Genomic DNA, 16,759 nt, shown 5'->3' on the forward strand with positions numbered 1-16,759 from the left:
CTATGGGCTTTAATTTGAGGCAGAATTCCACAAGCAGAAATTCTGCCGTGTGAATAGACCCAAAGGCGCAACACCTGACATGACTTGTGCTGAATGGCCTATTATATGTGACCCAACAGTCACCGGGAATCCAGCAGGTTTGGTTGCGGCATTTTGTGTCGTATCTAGTGGGGCTTCAGTGAGCACTGGCCTACACGGATTATAGCTTTAAAGAGGTTTTCCAATCTAATGATGTTATCCCCCATCCACAGAATAAAGGATAAGTAGCTGATCGCAGGGAGGCCCCAATGATAACGTTCCACAATCTTGAGAGCTGGGACCCCAGCCTCCTGTTAGAAAGTGTAATCCACCTGTTTCTGCGGCTGCCATAGAAAATAAAAGTGGCGGTGGGGAAGATACGTGACATTCTGCTCCATTCTAACAGAAAACTAGGATCCCCATTCTTGAGATCAAAGGGGGGCCCAACAGTAGGACCCCCATGTTCAGTTAGTTATTTTATCCTCTTAATAGAAAAGATTTTTTTTATTATATACTTGAAGGGAATAAGTACAAAACAAAAAAAAACCAAAACCCTTTTAATTCTTTCAATGATCCTGAGGCAGAAGTATGAAGATTTAATAATGGCAGCTATCTGGCTCCAGAAAGAGAACACTTCCCATCAAGTATGTATGTGGACGAGGTTTAAAATGTTACGTTTCCAGGGATTGAGGCGTTGGATGAGTCAGTGGCCATTTTTCTGTAGAGCACTGACCCCTAACCTAAAAGATTTAGCCGGCCAGCAATCATCCATTCTTCTACTATCTGCAAAGCAGGGTCATGGTACAGACCAGGGCTCTGGATAATTTTGTGTAATGGCTGCATGTAAACCATAAACAACACCGGGTATCAAACTGAGCCATGTGGAACTGGTGAGGATCTATTCGCATCATGTTTAAGATTTACGTTTGCTGTATGCGTTGGGAAAACTTTTGGGGGTATATGGCAATAATATTCATAGACCACCATCACCTGACAGATGCCACAAAGTAGCGTCTATGATGGCATATGGCGGAGGTATGTGTCGGGCAGTCCCTTAATGTCATCCTGCTGATAAAGAAATGTTAGTGGAGTAGACAATGCAGATGGTGACACTAAAGTTCCGTGGCCCTTCAGTAAAGCTCGTTGACAGGGGTGGACAGACACAAACCTGATCCAAGCTGATGCCATCTTGTAGTTATGGAAAAACTCAAGATTTTATTGGTAAGTCCTTTCTTTACATCTCTTTCTAGGAAAACTGAATGACAACCCACACATTTGCATAGGCTTTTTATAGACATTCAACTTGTTAAGGATTTGGGGGACGCTATACAGCACAGTTAGGGACAAACTTACTGATCAATGTTAGCGAGAAACCAGCGTAAAAAAATAATAAAACACAGCATTTCATTTTTTTCTGCTGCAATTTGTTTCCTAATCCAAATTATATAATCTTTTATTTGCATCCAAACCATCTGTACAAACGTGAAAAAAGTCCTTGAAATCTCAAAGTAAAGTTGGTTTCATGTCCTGGCAGTGGCGGCATGGAATAGGAGTACCCAAATAGAAGGAAAGATTCATCGCTGGTATGGGTGCATGGATGCAGACTTGATGTTGGTTTTGATACTGCTGGGCATCTTACCTAAGGAAAGACATTGGACGCACTGTCAGGTCAGACACACAGAGACACTGGACGCACTGTCAGGTCAGACACACAGAGACACTGGACGCACTGTCAGGTCAGACACACAGAGACACTGGACGCACTGTCAGGTCAGACACACAGAGACACTGGACGCACTGTCAGGTCAGACACACAGAGACACTGGACGCACTGTCAGGTCAGACACACAGAGACACTGGACGCACTGTCAGGTCAGACACACAGAGACACTGGACGCACTGTCAGGTCAGACACACAGAGACACTGGACGCACTGTCAGGTCAGACACAGGGACATCTTTGATCAATCAGCTCATTCTGCTATTCTTACCTGGCTGACCAGCCTGGGTCATTGGAACCCCCCCAGGTAAATGCTGCTGCTGGTTTGGCGGTAGATTCATGGGTACCTGCTGCATTCCTGCAGCCCCTGATAACATCCCACCCGCTGCAGACTGTCCTGGACCCATGGGAGCCCCAGGTCCCAGAGGACGCCGATTTGAAAGGCCTTTTCCGAAGGCTACAGCTACTACCAGAGCGTTTGTGTCAGCCGGATTATACGTGGGTTTATTTTGCCGTAGGTCTAAAAGAAAAAATGGTGAAAAAAATGTATTTATTTATTAATTAAACACACCACTGTACTGTATCCTGTACTGATCCTGAGTTATATCCTGTATTATACTCCAGAGCTGACTAGCAGAATAGTGAGTACAGCTCTGGAGTATAATACAGGATATAACTCAGGGTCAGTACAGGATAAGTAATGTAATATATGTACACAGTGACCCCACCAGCAGAATAGTGAGTACAGCTCTGGAGTATAATACAGGATATAACTCAGGATCAGTACAGGATAAGTAATGTAATGTATGTACACAGTGATCTCACCAGCAGAATAGTGAGTGCAGCTCTGGAGTATAATACAGGATATAACTCAGGATCAGTACAGGATAAGTAATGTAATGTATGTACACCGTGACCTCACCAGCAGAATAGTGAGTACAGCTCTGGAGTATAATACAGGATATAACTCAGGATCAGTACAGGATAAGTAATGTAATGTATGTACACAGTGACCTCACTAGCAGAATAGTGAGTACAGCTCTGGAGTATAATACAGGATATAACTCAGGATCAGTACAGGATAAGTAATGTAATGTTTGTACACAGTGATCTCAAAAGCAGAATGGTGTCTTGAGCTGCCTTGTCCGAGACAGTGTTTGTGCCCCTGAACTCAATATTAACTCTTTATAATCATAGGGAGTTTAGTTGAAATCCTATTATGGAGGATACCCGTCACACTATGCCATTAATTCAGACTTTGCTCGATCTTAATTTATTACCTTCTCGCTACCTTTAATGGGAAGGTAATAAATTACCTTTATAACCTCTCACTCACTTCCAACATCAGACTCCCTTTCCTCCTTGATGATTTTCTCCAGCAGGTTGTTGCACATCTTATTCATAGTCTGGACTTGTTTCTGAAAGGAAGAATAAAGCTGCATTAGTACATAGGAGGAACAGTGCAGGTAATAGAGGGCAGCAGTGATGGCGGTCGGTCAGTACCTGCGCCACTTCAGGAGTGAGGCGCGATGCTTCTGCTGCCAGCTGCTTTTCCTGCTCCTCCACTTCAGGGTCCGGCTTGGTTCTCAGGTGGTCCGGCACCACTTCATGGCTGAATACAGGGACTCTCCCCTCGGTCAGACGCTGCACACAGTGAACCTTGTTAAGGAGGAAGCCTCAGGACAGAAGCGCCATCTTGTAGATAGGTCATAGGCTACGGCACTTACCATGATCTCTTCATCTCGGTCAGGTGACAGAAGCAGCGGGATGATGACCTGGTGTTTTAGCAGTGGGGTCTTCTCATTTTTAAGGACTTTATTTAGAGTGTTCAGCTGGCCCGAGAGCAGGGCAAAACTGTCCAGCACCGAGGGCCTAGAAAGACAGATCCGTGAGGGGGGCAGTATGGGAGGGAATAAAACGTGGATGGGATAGGATGATCACTAAATGAACCTCGGAAAAAAAAAAAGACGTGGAGTGAAAATGAAGGAGAAACCTCAAGATTAGGGTGATGTGAGTCCGGAGGGGAGAGATAGGGAGATAGATGGTGCTGAAGCCACAGGAGGGACACCTCAGAGTGGACGGAAGGACTATAGTTGACCGGTCAATGACATAACTTTTCACATGTCCTAGAGTAGTGTTTCCCAACCAGGGTGCCTCCAGCTGTTGCAAAACTACAACTCCCAGCATGCCCGGACAGCCTTTGGCTGTCCGGGCATGCTGGGAGTTGAAGTTTTGCAACAGCTGGAGGCACCCTGGTTGGGAAACACTGTCCTAGTGACATATCAAAAGTTGTTATTGGTTATAGTCTGAGTATTCAGACCCCCCCCGACCAATCACAGTGCGCTTCTGTCCCCGCTCTGAGACTAGGATGGCTCCATAGACCTGACTTAAAAGGGGTACTTCGGTGGAAAACTTTTTTTTTTTTTAAATGAACCGATGCCAGAAAGTTAAACAGATTTGGAAATTATTTCTATTAAAAAAATCTTTACCCTTCCAGTACTTTTTAGCAGCTGTATGAAACAGAGGAAATTTTCTTTTTGAATTTCTTTTTTGTCTTGTCCACAGTGCTCTCTGCTGACACTTCTGTCTGTGTCAGGAACTGTCCAGAGCAGCATAGGTTTGCTATGGGGGATTTTCTCCTGCTCTGGACAGTTCCTGATACGGGCATCGGGTGTCAGCAGAGAGCACTGTGGACAAGACAAAAAAGAAATTCAAAAAGAAAAGCATTTCCTCTGTAGCATACAGCTGCTAAAAAGTACTGGAAGGGTAAAGATTTTTCAATAGAAGTAATTTACAAATCTGTTTAACTTTCTAGTACCAGTTGATTTAAAAAAAATAAATAAATAAAAATAATGTTTTCCACTGGAGTGACCCTTTAAGAGTCCATCCTGGTCATGTGACACACAGGCGGGAGAGGAAGCATTAAAGGGGGTAATCCAGGAATAGAAAAACAGAGCTTATTTCTTTTAAAAACAGCTCCACGTCACTTCATTGGAACTGAGCTGCAGGACCGCACCCAAACTGGAGGCAGATAGGTAGCGCCTTTTTTGAAAGAAATTAGCTCTGTTTTTTCTATTTCTTGATGACCCCTTTAAGTGCACACTTCAGAGCCTGAAAGATCACGAAAACGAGGCGCGGGAACACACAGACCCGACCGATAAACTTTTGACCTGTCTCTAGGACATTGACAGGTTCACTTTAAACATTTGAAGAACATGAGAACGACTACAAGATGGACATGATCCATTATTACAAACACAAGAGAAACGACTTATTCCCTGTAGAATTCCGTTCTGACAGCCCCGATCGGCAGACAGGATCTGTAACGGAGGAGATTCCTTTATATTCTTACAATATGAAAAAAAGCAAAACCACTAAAAACTATTGCTACCCAAGTAAGATACCAAGTACTGAATGTTTATTGAACACATTTGTATAGAACACTCACATATTTTGATGTGTGTTTTAATGTGAGTCTTCTATACATATATTTGATCAGTAAACATTCATTATTTGGTATCGTACTTGGGCATCCAATAGTTTTTGATGTTTTGCCTTTTTAACCCCTTAAAAAAACCAAACCGTTCCTAACGCTGGAGCTGGCAGCTCGTGATGTCATAGCCCCACCCCTCATTACATCATGTCCCGCCCCCTCAATGCAAGTCTATGGGAGGGGGCGTGACGGATATCACGCCCCCTCCCATAGACTTGCATTGAGGGGGCGGGACATGATGTAATGAGGGGTGGGGCTATGACATCATGAGCTCCCGGCGCCGGCTCCAGCGGTCGGAACAGTTTGTTCCAAACGCTGAGCAGCGGAGTACCCCTTTAATGACCTGCACTGTATATATATACGGCAGGTCTATGAAGAGAGCTCAGGAGCTGAGCTCGCTTCATATCCTTTCATTCCTGGTTGCTAGCAGCAGCCAGGAGCCACGGCTAATGCCAGACACCGATATCCAGCATTAACCCTTTAGACGGCGCAATCAAAGTTGATTGCGGCATCTAAAATGCCGAAAATACACTTCTGGCAGCTCAGCGGAGCTGATTGGAGTCATCGCGGAAAATTGCTATGTCCTGATCAGCTGAGAGGACGGCGAGAGGGACCTTTCCTGCCTCATCGCCGTCTGATCAATTCTCCAAGGCCCCAGTCAGCCACAGAAGGCTGGAGCAGCAGAGCACCGAAAACACCGATCAATGCTATGCAATGGTATAGCATTGAACAGTGTATGCAGTCTAATGATTGCCTGTAATAGTCCCCTATGGAGACTAAAAAATTGTGTAAAAAAATAAAACAATAAAGAAATATAGTTAATAAATGTAATTTAACCCCTTCCCTAATAAAAGTTTGAATCACCCCCTTTTCCCATAAAAAATAAAAAAAAAAATATGTGAACAAAAATAAACATATGTAGTATCGCCACGTGCATAAATGTCTGAAATATAAAAATATAACGTCAATTAAACTGTACGGACAATGGCGTATGCATAAAAAAAATTTGAATATTTTTGGTCACTTTGTATACCCTAAAAAAAAATAAAAAAATAAAAAATAAATAAATTAAAGTACAAAAAGCGATCAAAAAGACCCATCAAAACAAAAATGGTACTAATAAAAACTACAGACCATGGCACAAAAAAAATCCCCGTATACAGAAAATGACAGATGTTATAGGGGCCAGAAGGGGAGATTATTTTTCATGCTAATTTTCACAAAAAAAAGTTAATTTTTAAAAGAAGTAAAACCAATTAAAACCTATATAAGTTTGGTATCATTTTAATCGTATAGACCTACAGAATAAAGATAAGGTATAATTTTTACCCAGGGGTCCCAAATCCCGGCCCTCGGGCCATTTGCGGCCTGCGGAATGAAATTTTGTGGCCCAGGCAGGCGATTTCTTCAGGCATTTGCTACTGTACTTGTATCTCTCTGCTGCAGCCTATAACAAGCCTTCCTGGAGGGGTGCGTGCAATTGGTGACGTAATCGCATCTGCAGCGCAGGACGCCGGGACGCTGACGTCCTGCGAGGCTCATGGGATGACGTCACCCAACGTGCGCATCCCCGCAAAGAAGGCTTCTTATATAGGCCGCAGCAGGGAGATGTAAGTACTCTAGCTGTGAAACTTAACCTGCCTAATAAGGGACGACCTGCTTATCACCAGGGGTAACCTATCTTCTTAGGGGGCATAATTGTTTAAATAGGAGTACTACCTGCCAGGGGGTAAGATCTATGTGGGGGTCTAACCCCCTATTGGGAACCCCTACCTGATCATCAGCTAGGGCTCCCCAGTAGGTAGACAGGTCCCCAGATAGATATGATCCCCATCACTGGGCGTCATATCTATCTGGGGCAAATATACCTACTTGGGAGCCCTACCTGATGGGGGGGTCATATCTATCTGGGGGCATTATATGTGAGGGGCGCATACGGCCCAGCCTCACACAGGGTCTACCTCCAGTGGCCCCCAGATAATTTGAGTTTGAGACCCCTGTTTTTACCATAAAGTGCACTGCGTAGAAAAGTGCACTGGCCCCAGAAGTTTTTCAATTTTGCCCCACAATTTTTTTTTCTTTGTTTCGCCGTAGATGTTGTAGTGAAATAATGCAATTACAAAATACAATTGTGGCACAAAAAAAAAAAGCCCTTATATAGATCTGTAGGTGGAAAATTAAAAGTGTTATTATTTATGGTTAACCCCTTAAAGGACACAGGGTTTTCTCATTTTTGCACTTTAGTTTTTTCCACCTCACCTTAAAAAACACTTAATTTTCCACCTATTGTTTAGATCCCCAGTCTTTGAGACACTTTATTTGCACCCCACAAGCTATGTCTGAACAGTTGAGCCCTCTAAGCGCTTTTGTTTAGTTTTTTATCCTTAGTCATGATTCGCTTATGTGGGTTGTACATATACGTACAGGGAAGGTACCTATAGGTGGCACTAGAGAAACAGTTTTCCCCCTTCTAGAAAAGAGCTAAGTGCATACTTTATTTCACACAATGCATCCCCTGCAAGACTGCAGACAATAAAAGACAGCTTATGAGAAAATAAGTCCCCCTGAATGTAAAGGGATAGCCCCATACCACATAATTGTGATGCATGGGCTCTGGGTGGGACAAAAATGAAAATTAGTTATACCCACCTGCCTCAATTCCGACTGAGAAGCACTTCCTACCTTCATAGTGACATGCAGAAAATGGTCACCGAGCCAATCTCTGGCTGTATTGGTGACCCACCCTGCCCAGTCATAACATTATCGAGTCAATATGAATGCAGGAAGCATAGCTGAGTCAGGAGTGCAGAAACCATCAAGATGAAGGCAGCATGGGATCAGGGCACATGAGTATCTAATTATTATTATTTTTTTTATCCCATAAAAAGTTATGTGACAACCCCTTTACTGCATATATATATATATATATATATATATATATATATATATATATTATTTTTTTTTTTTTTGCATTTAGAGTGTAGATTTTTTTTTCTAGATTTATGTTGAGTTATAGCTCATCATCCTGTGCATTCTGTAATAGAAGTGTGCAGTATAAAAGGCATGGGCTATAGAACAGCAGCCTGAATCCAAAAAAAGGATTTCTATTCAGAAAACTGCATTAAGGGACATCTTACACCCTCACCGTCTTTTGCAATTAACATGGTTTGAACATCAGCAGCCACGGCCAGATGCTTTCTGTACATTGTTATATTATTTATAAAGGTTAATTGCAAAGATAAGTATGAAAAGACGCCGGGGGCTTCATAGTAGACAACATCTGAGAAATCCAAGCAGGAAATTAACCCGAAAGACACATTAAATGTTAATAAGCATTGTCTGTACTCTGTAGAGGCATCTGCCACCATTAGCTTCCTGTTCTACTATCTACATGTCAGGGTTCCACTTACAATGTAGAATGTGATTTGGCACCACCGCTGTGAGCGTACATTGATTTATCACTATACACATTACTACGCTGAACCATGCTATGTGATGTGATATGTATCAGTGTAACAGTGGTGTTATGGGATATCAGGACGGTTCTGTGGGTGGGATATATAGCCAAGGATCTTTAGACGAATCTCAAGTCACCAGCTGCCAAGATCAGCGCTCCAGGACTGAGTACTATCACTGTATTGAAGAGGAATGAAAAGAATTCGAGCACTCACCATGGAACTTTTTGCTGTATTCTTTGTTCCAAACGGATAAGCATACATTCAACACCTTTATGCAGAGTAGATACAGCATGAGAGTACACCTGAGCGACAGCCGCGGTTTCACGCCAGTGGGCATTTAGTCAGGACCACGGTGACCGGGGGCCTGACGAAACGTCCACTGGCGTGAAACAGCGGCTGTCATTCAGGTGTACACTCATACTGTACACTCCAAGATGAGTACTCCATTTCTTTTCATTCTCCGGGTAAATGTGTGAAGCTAAAGCCTATGATGTGTAGCACCAAAGAAAACTTAGTACTTTCCATCTTTACCTAGCTGACAGTATAGCAGTACAAGCCCGCTAGTGATGTGGGCAGTGCTATGTACCATCTATCTAGTTTAAACTGTATTGAAGAACCACACGTAACGTATCACAGGGGTGTTATGTGCAACAATGAACAAAATACGCTCCAAGAAGTTCCCCAGCGATCTGGATACCAACACCCAAAAAAGCTTAATGAAGTCAGTAGCCGAGTGCTGCCCAAATCTGGAGCCAGCCATACACATGAAATTAATGTTGGTCAAAAGTGCTGATCACGATTATGTATATGGGGCCCTAACTAGTCTCCCCCGACAGCGAAGAGTTGGGTATGTTGGAGGAGGCAGAGGAGTACGGCAGCGGCTTTATATTTCCCCCCCCCCCCCCCCCCCAATCAAGAACACATGCAAGTTCAGCCAAGACGAGCGTGTATGCGAGGATTGTGAAAGTGTGATATTGGCCATACTGACTGCTATCTGAAATGTTTGGCCAGCTTTACATTCAGCTACATGACCACTGCTACTGTTTATCTTCTGCCTGAGTAACATCAATATTCTGAACATGTGCCCATTCCCCTCTCCCCCTGACTTTACCCATTACATATGTCTTACCTCCACTGCCCCCTATTAGCCCTTTTTATCTCTTTAAGGATTGTGTTTCTTATGCTGAGCAGCAGATGGGGCAGTGTCAACCACTTATTCAGGACACAGAAGAGCAATGTGTCATTAGTGGATATGTAGCATAGATAAAGAAGCCAGGTGGCACTCAGTCAGGTGTGCAGAATCTTTTTTATTTTGTTAGGATAGGTGCTTTTAAAACATCAGACGGGGCGCCGGACTAGCAGCACGTACGGACAACAGCTATTTCACGCCGTTCCCCAGGGGAGCGGCACGAAATAGCTGTTGTCCGAACGTGCTGTCCGCTAGTCCGGGATGTTTTAAATGCACCTATCCTAACAAGATAAAGAAGATTCTGCACACCTAACCGTGAGTGCCACCTGGCTTCTTTATCTATGCTTTATCTATGAACTGTATACCCTCTGGATGGTAGAGCACCGCAGCGTGTCAGAGAGAGGATCTGTATCACCGAACACTGTGCATAGCAGCTCAGATGTGTTGTTACAGAGAGTATCAGTGCCAGCTTTCTCTTTCTACGAACACTATTAGTGGATATGTGTTGTGCGTAGACAGCAAAAAAATGACAGCACTACCTTATACTTTGTAACAGAGAGGCATACAGGCAGCTGTTAGAGGAAAATAATTGGGGACATTTGAATGTTATCCTTGCCCACAGTAAATGCACAGCCCCCCTCCTTCACAGGCAGAGCATTGAAAATCTGTGTGTAGCATGGGTGTGGTGACAATGGTGGCACTTGCACGTTTGCTGGGCTTTTTCTGCTCACCAGGTCAGTCGGTCAAATTCGTTCTCCAATTTATAGATGAATCCAACCAACGAGTTCTTCAAATCAGAGACCTGACCAATAAGCGTCTCCAAACTGGTTTCCAGTTGCTTCTCCTCTCGCTGCAGGAAAATAAAAAACACAAAATATTAAGTTGTTTCTAACATTTCTTCTATGAACCTCATAACCTGAAAAAGAAGAAGCATCATAAAATCCTACAAAAAAAGAAAATAAATAATCAATTATTTCCTACTTATAACATTATAACTTTAAAACACTCATCGTCCCCTAGATCTGACCTGTCGGGCCCAGACCCACTATCCCTATTCTGTGTCCTGTGGTATCAGATTCCGTAAGTTGTGAGGTGCAGCCTCCATAGATGGGACTTCTGGGGAATCTGGAGGCTGAGTCACCACCTTGACCTCTTTGTCATGTTCCTCATTCCTGATCAATGTCTGCAGTGTGGCTGACGGCATTTTCCTGCTGATAGAGGACACTGCCATTAGGGGGTCCTGCTCCCATGAAGGGGGGACTTGATCTGTACAATGGTTAGGTTGGTGATATGTGTCACAGTAATCTCCACATGATGCCAGGACACAAGGTCTCTAGCAGAACATTGCCCATCACACTGCCCCAGCTGGCTTGTCTTCTTGCCATAATGCATCCTGGTGCCATCTCTTCCCCAGGTAAGTGACGCACGCACACCTGGCCATCCGTCCACCAGACCAGACGCCTTCCTCGTTCCTCCATACTCCAGTTCTGATGACCATTGTAAATACTTTTGGTGCTGGACAGGGGTCCCATGGGCTCTGACCTGTCTGTGGGGCCCCATACACAACATGCTGTGATGTCCTGTGTGATCTGACTCCTTTCTATAATAGACATCAGGAAGTTTTTCAGCAGTTTGCTTTACAGCAGCTCTTAAGTGAGACTGGAGCAGACAAGCCTTCACCCCCCTATAAGTCATGGGTCCCCATGATCCTGGCCCGGTCGTCCCTTCACTTTCAGTTGGAAACACCACACAAGACCGCCGGCTCTGGAGATAATCTGACCAATTCAGTCTACACATCACTAGTCGGCCATCGCCACAGTCGCTTAAAACCTTACAATTGTGTACCAGGTGCGTTGACACCAGATCATCCATGTTATCACTACAGAGGCTGTAATGTCCGTGAACTTCAGCAAGTTAAGAGCTTTAAATGCAGAAAGTTGCTTCCGTGTGATTGGCTGATTAGCTGTTTGTGTTAATAAGCCATTGATCAGGTGTACCTAATAAAGTGGCCAGTGAGTGTTTATATACAGTACATGTATAAATGTGACATTACTGGGGCGGTATATACACAAATAACACTGTATACCAGGGTATAAGTATACAGCTATAACAAATAATATACAGGGGTATAAGTATACAGAGGTCTATATATATATATATATATATATATATATATATATATATATACCTACATATACACACACACACACACACACACACACACACAGATATAACACAGTATACAGAGGTCTATGTATACAGATATAACACACAGTATACAGATGTATAAGAATTAAGATATAAAACACACATTATACAGAGGGCTATGTATACAGATATAACACAGTATACAGGGATAGATATATAGATATATATAAAGGAGAAAAAGAAGATTCTATAGATAATAAAACCTCCCCTGGCTCAGACCTGCATCTCTTCCGCTCTCCCGGGTCCCAGTCACCATGGAGACGGAGAACTTCCAGGGCAGCAGAGACTACATCCGAGTTCTTAGAATGACTTCCGGGTGTAAGGGGCGGGACTAGAGAGCCCACTACCGAGGAGCAGCCCCCCCCCCAGACCGAAGAGAGGAGAAGGGGGGCGGGGGGACATGGCGGAGAAAGGAGACACCGAGGTACCCGAAAATATCCTCATGATATACCGTGACACCCAAATATATATATATATACACACGTGTATACACCCCACAGACACCCCTATATACACATACACTTTTATATATATATATATATATATATATATATATATATATATATATATATATACACACACACACACACCTCAGACACCCCTATATACACATACACTCATATATATATATATATATACACACACACACACACACCTCAGACACCCCTATATACACATACACTCATATATATAGACAGACACCCCTATATACACAAACACTCATATATACATGCACCCCTATATACACAAACACTCATATATATATAGACAGACACCCCTATATACACATACACACATATATATATAGACATACACCCCTATATACACATACACTCATATATATACATACGCCCCCTATATACACATACACTCATATATATACATACGCCCCTATATACACAAACACTCATATATATATAGACAGACACCCCTATATACACATACACACACATGTACACACATACGCCCCCTATATACACATACACTCATATATATAGACAGACACCCCTATATACACATACACTCATATATATATAGACAGACACCCCTATATACACATACACTCATATATATATAGACATACACCCCTATATACACAAACACTCATATATATATATAGACATACACCCCTATATACACAAACACTCATATATATATAGACAGACACCCCTATATACACAAACACTCATATATATATACATACACCCCTATATACACAAACACTCATATATAGACATACACCCCTATATACACAAACACTCATATATAGACAGACACCCCTATATACACATACACTCATATATATATAGACAGACACCCCTATATACACATACACACATATATATATAGACATACACCCCTATATACACATACACTCATATATATACATACGCCCCCTATATACACATACACTCATATATATACATACGCCCCTATATACACAAACACTCATATATATATAGACAGACACCCCTATATACACATACACACACATGTACACACATACGCCCCCTATATACACATACACTCATATATATAGACAGACACCCCTATATACACATACACTCATATATATATAGACAGACACCCCTATATACACAAACACTCATATATATATATAGACATACACCCCTATATACACAAACACTCATATATATACATACACCCCTTTATACACAAACACTCATATATATAGACAGACACCCCTATATACACAAACACTCATATATATAGACAGACACCCCTATATACACAAACACTCATATATATAGACAGACACCCCTATATACACAAACACTCATATATATACATACACCCCTATATACACAAACACTCATATATAGACATACACCCCTATATACACAAACACTCATATATAGACATACACCCCTATATACACAAACACTCATATATATAGACAGACACCCCTATATACACAAACACTCATATATATAGACAGACACCCCTATATACACAAACACTCATATATATAGACAGACACCCCTATATACACAAACACTCATATATAGACAGACTCCCCTATATACACAAACACTCATATATAGACATACACCCCTATATACACAAACACTCATATATATAGACAGACTCCCCTATATACACAAACACTCATATATATAGACAGACTCCCCTATATACACAAACACTCATATATAGACAGACACCCCTATATACACAAACACTCATATATATAGACAGACACCCCTATATACACAAACACTCATATATACATGCACCCCTATATACACAAACACTCATATATATAGACAGACACCCCTATATACACATACACTCATATATATATAGACAGACTCCCCTATATACACAAACACTCATATATATATAGACAGACTCCCCTATATACACAAACACTCATATATATAGACAGACACCCCTATATACACAAACACTCATATATATAGACAGACTCCCCTATATACACAAACACTCATATATAGACAGACACCCCTATATACACATACACTCATATATATATAGACAGACACCCCTATATACACAAACACTCATATATATAGACAGACACCCCTATATACACAAACACTCATATATATAGACAGACACCCCTATATACACAAACACTCATATATATATAGACATACACCCCTATATACACAAACACTCATATATAGACATACACCCCTATATACACAAACACTCATATATATACATACACCCCTTTATACACATACACACACACACATACACCCCTATATACACATACACACACACACATACACCCCTATATACACATACACACACACATACACCCCTATATACACATACACACACACATACACCCCTATATACACACACTCATATATAGACATACACCCCTATATACACAAACACTCATATATAGACATACACCCCTATATACACACACTCATATATAGACATACACCCCTATATACACACACTCATATATAGACATACACCCCTATATACACATACACACACACACATACACCCCTATATACACGTACACACACACACATACACCCCTATATACACATACACTCATATATACATACACCCCTATATACACAAACACTCATATATATATATATATATATATATATATATATAGACAGACACCCCTATATACACATACACACACACACACATGTACACACATACGCCCCCTATATACACAAACACTCATATATATATATATATATATATATATACATACACCTCAGACACCCCTATATACACATACACACACACACACGCCCCTATATACACAAACACTCATATATATACATACACCTCAGACACCCCTATATACACATACACACACACACGCCCCTATATACACAAACACTCATATATACATACACCTCAGACACCCCTATATCCACATACACTCGTGTATATACATACACCTCACAGACACCCCTGTATATACAGACACCTCACAGACACCCCTGTGTATACAGACACCTCACAGACACCCCTGTATATACACAGACACCTCACAGACACCCCTGTATATACACTGACACCTCACAGACACCCCTGTATATACACACACCTCACAGACACCCCTGTATATACACAGACACCTCACAGACACCCCTGTATATACACAGACACCTCACAGACACCCCTGTATATACACAGACACCTCACAGACACCCCTGTATATACACAGACACCTCACAGACACCCCTGTATATACACAGACACCTCACAGACACCCCTGTATATACACAGACACCTCACAGACACCCCTGTATATACACAGACACCACACAAACACCCCTGTATATACACAGACACCTCACAGACACCCCTGTATATACACAGACACCTCACAGACACCCCTGTATATACACAGACACCACACAGACACCCCTGTATATACACAGAAACCTCACAGACACCCCTGTATATACACAGACACCTCACAGACACCCCTGTATATACACAGACACCTCACAGACACCCCTGTATATACACAGACACCTCACAGACACCCCTGTATATACACAGACACCTCACAGACACCCCTGTATATACACAGACACCTCACAGACACCCCTGTATATACACACACCTCACAGACACCCCTGTATATACAGACACCACACAGACACCCCTGTATATACACAGACACCTCACAGACACCCTTGTATATACACAGACACCTCACAGACACCCCTGTATATACACAGACACCTCACAGACACCCCTGTGTATACAGACACCTCACAGACACCCCTGTGTATACAGACACCTCACAGACACCCCTGTATATACACAGACACCTCACAGACACCCCTGTATATACACAGACACCTCACAGACACCCCTGTATATACACAGACACCTCACAGACACCCCTGTATATACACAGACACCTCACAGACACCCCTGTATATACACAGACACCTCACAGACACCCCTGTATATACACAGACACCTCACAGACACCCCTGTATATACACAGACACCTCACAGACACCCCTGTATATACACAGACACCTCACAGACACCCCTGTATATACAGACACCTCACAGACACCCCTGTATATACACAGACACCTCACAGACACCCCTGTATATACACAGACACCTCACAGACACCCCTGTATATACACAGACACCTCACAGACACCCCTGTATATA

The 16,759-nt window shown here is 42.3% G+C and overlaps 3 protein-coding genes across 13 annotated transcripts in view; 1 reads left to right on the forward strand and 2 right to left on the reverse strand.

Moving 5' to 3' along the window:
• ELOVL1 (ELOVL fatty acid elongase 1) overlaps positions 1 to 12,325 on the reverse strand; it is a 72,316-nt gene extending 59,991 nt beyond the window's left edge. Inside the window, exons 1-2 of the mRNA XM_056533048.1 lie at positions 12,305 to 12,325; positions 10,609 to 10,727 (exon numbers count right to left, since the gene is read on the reverse strand). The gene's annotated coding sequence lies outside the window, so the exon portion shown is untranslated. The remainder of the gene's footprint in view (positions 1 to 10,608; positions 10,728 to 12,304) is intronic.
• Positions 1,454 to 12,444, reverse strand: MED8 (mediator complex subunit 8). The gene is made up of 7 exons (XM_056533050.1): positions 12,305 to 12,444; positions 10,609 to 10,727; positions 3,465 to 3,609; positions 3,241 to 3,381; positions 3,074 to 3,155; positions 2,009 to 2,257; positions 1,454 to 1,657 (listed from the first exon to the last, which is right to left on the reverse strand). Exons 1-7 carry the CDS (start codon positions 12,308 to 12,310, stop codon positions 1,593 to 1,595), a joined length of 807 nt encoding a protein of 268 aa, XP_056389025.1. The 5' UTR covers positions 12,311 to 12,444; the 3' UTR covers positions 1,454 to 1,592.
• The window catches only part of SZT2 (SZT2 subunit of KICSTOR complex), a 167,548-nt gene continuing 163,166 nt past the window's right edge, over positions 12,378 to 16,759 (forward strand). For 6 of the 11 annotated variants that reach the window (XM_056533039.1, XM_056533040.1, XM_056533038.1 and 3 more), the window contains exon 1: positions 12,380 to 12,509. In XM_056533039.1, coding sequence (XP_056389014.1) covers positions 12,486 to 12,509 — 24 coding nt within the window. In that variant the 5' untranslated portion in view covers positions 12,380 to 12,485. Of the gene's footprint in view, positions 12,510 to 16,759 lie in introns of all 11 variants that reach the window. The other 5 variants (XR_008846705.1, XM_056533036.1, XM_056533037.1 and 2 more) reach the window with 2 other exon arrangements.

Source organism: Hyla sarda, chromosome 7 (assembly GCF_029499605.1).
Source record: "Hyla sarda isolate aHylSar1 chromosome 7, aHylSar1.hap1, whole genome shotgun sequence".
Lineage (NCBI taxonomy): Eukaryota > Metazoa > Chordata > Amphibia > Anura > Hylidae > Hyla > Hyla sarda.

What these genes read in the sequence shown, in the direction of transcription:
- MED8 (XM_056533050.1), bottom strand. An exon ending in AAGGGAGTCTGATGTTGGAA is followed by an intron (nt 2,258 to 3,073) that starts GTGAGTGAGAGG and finishes TTTTTCTTTTAG; the next exon opens with ACCTACGGCAAAATAAACCC. An exon ending in GACCCAGGCTGGTCAGCCAG is followed by an intron (nt 1,658 to 2,008) that starts GTAAGAATAGCA and finishes GTCTTTCCTTAG; the next exon opens with GTAAGATGCCCAGCAGTATC.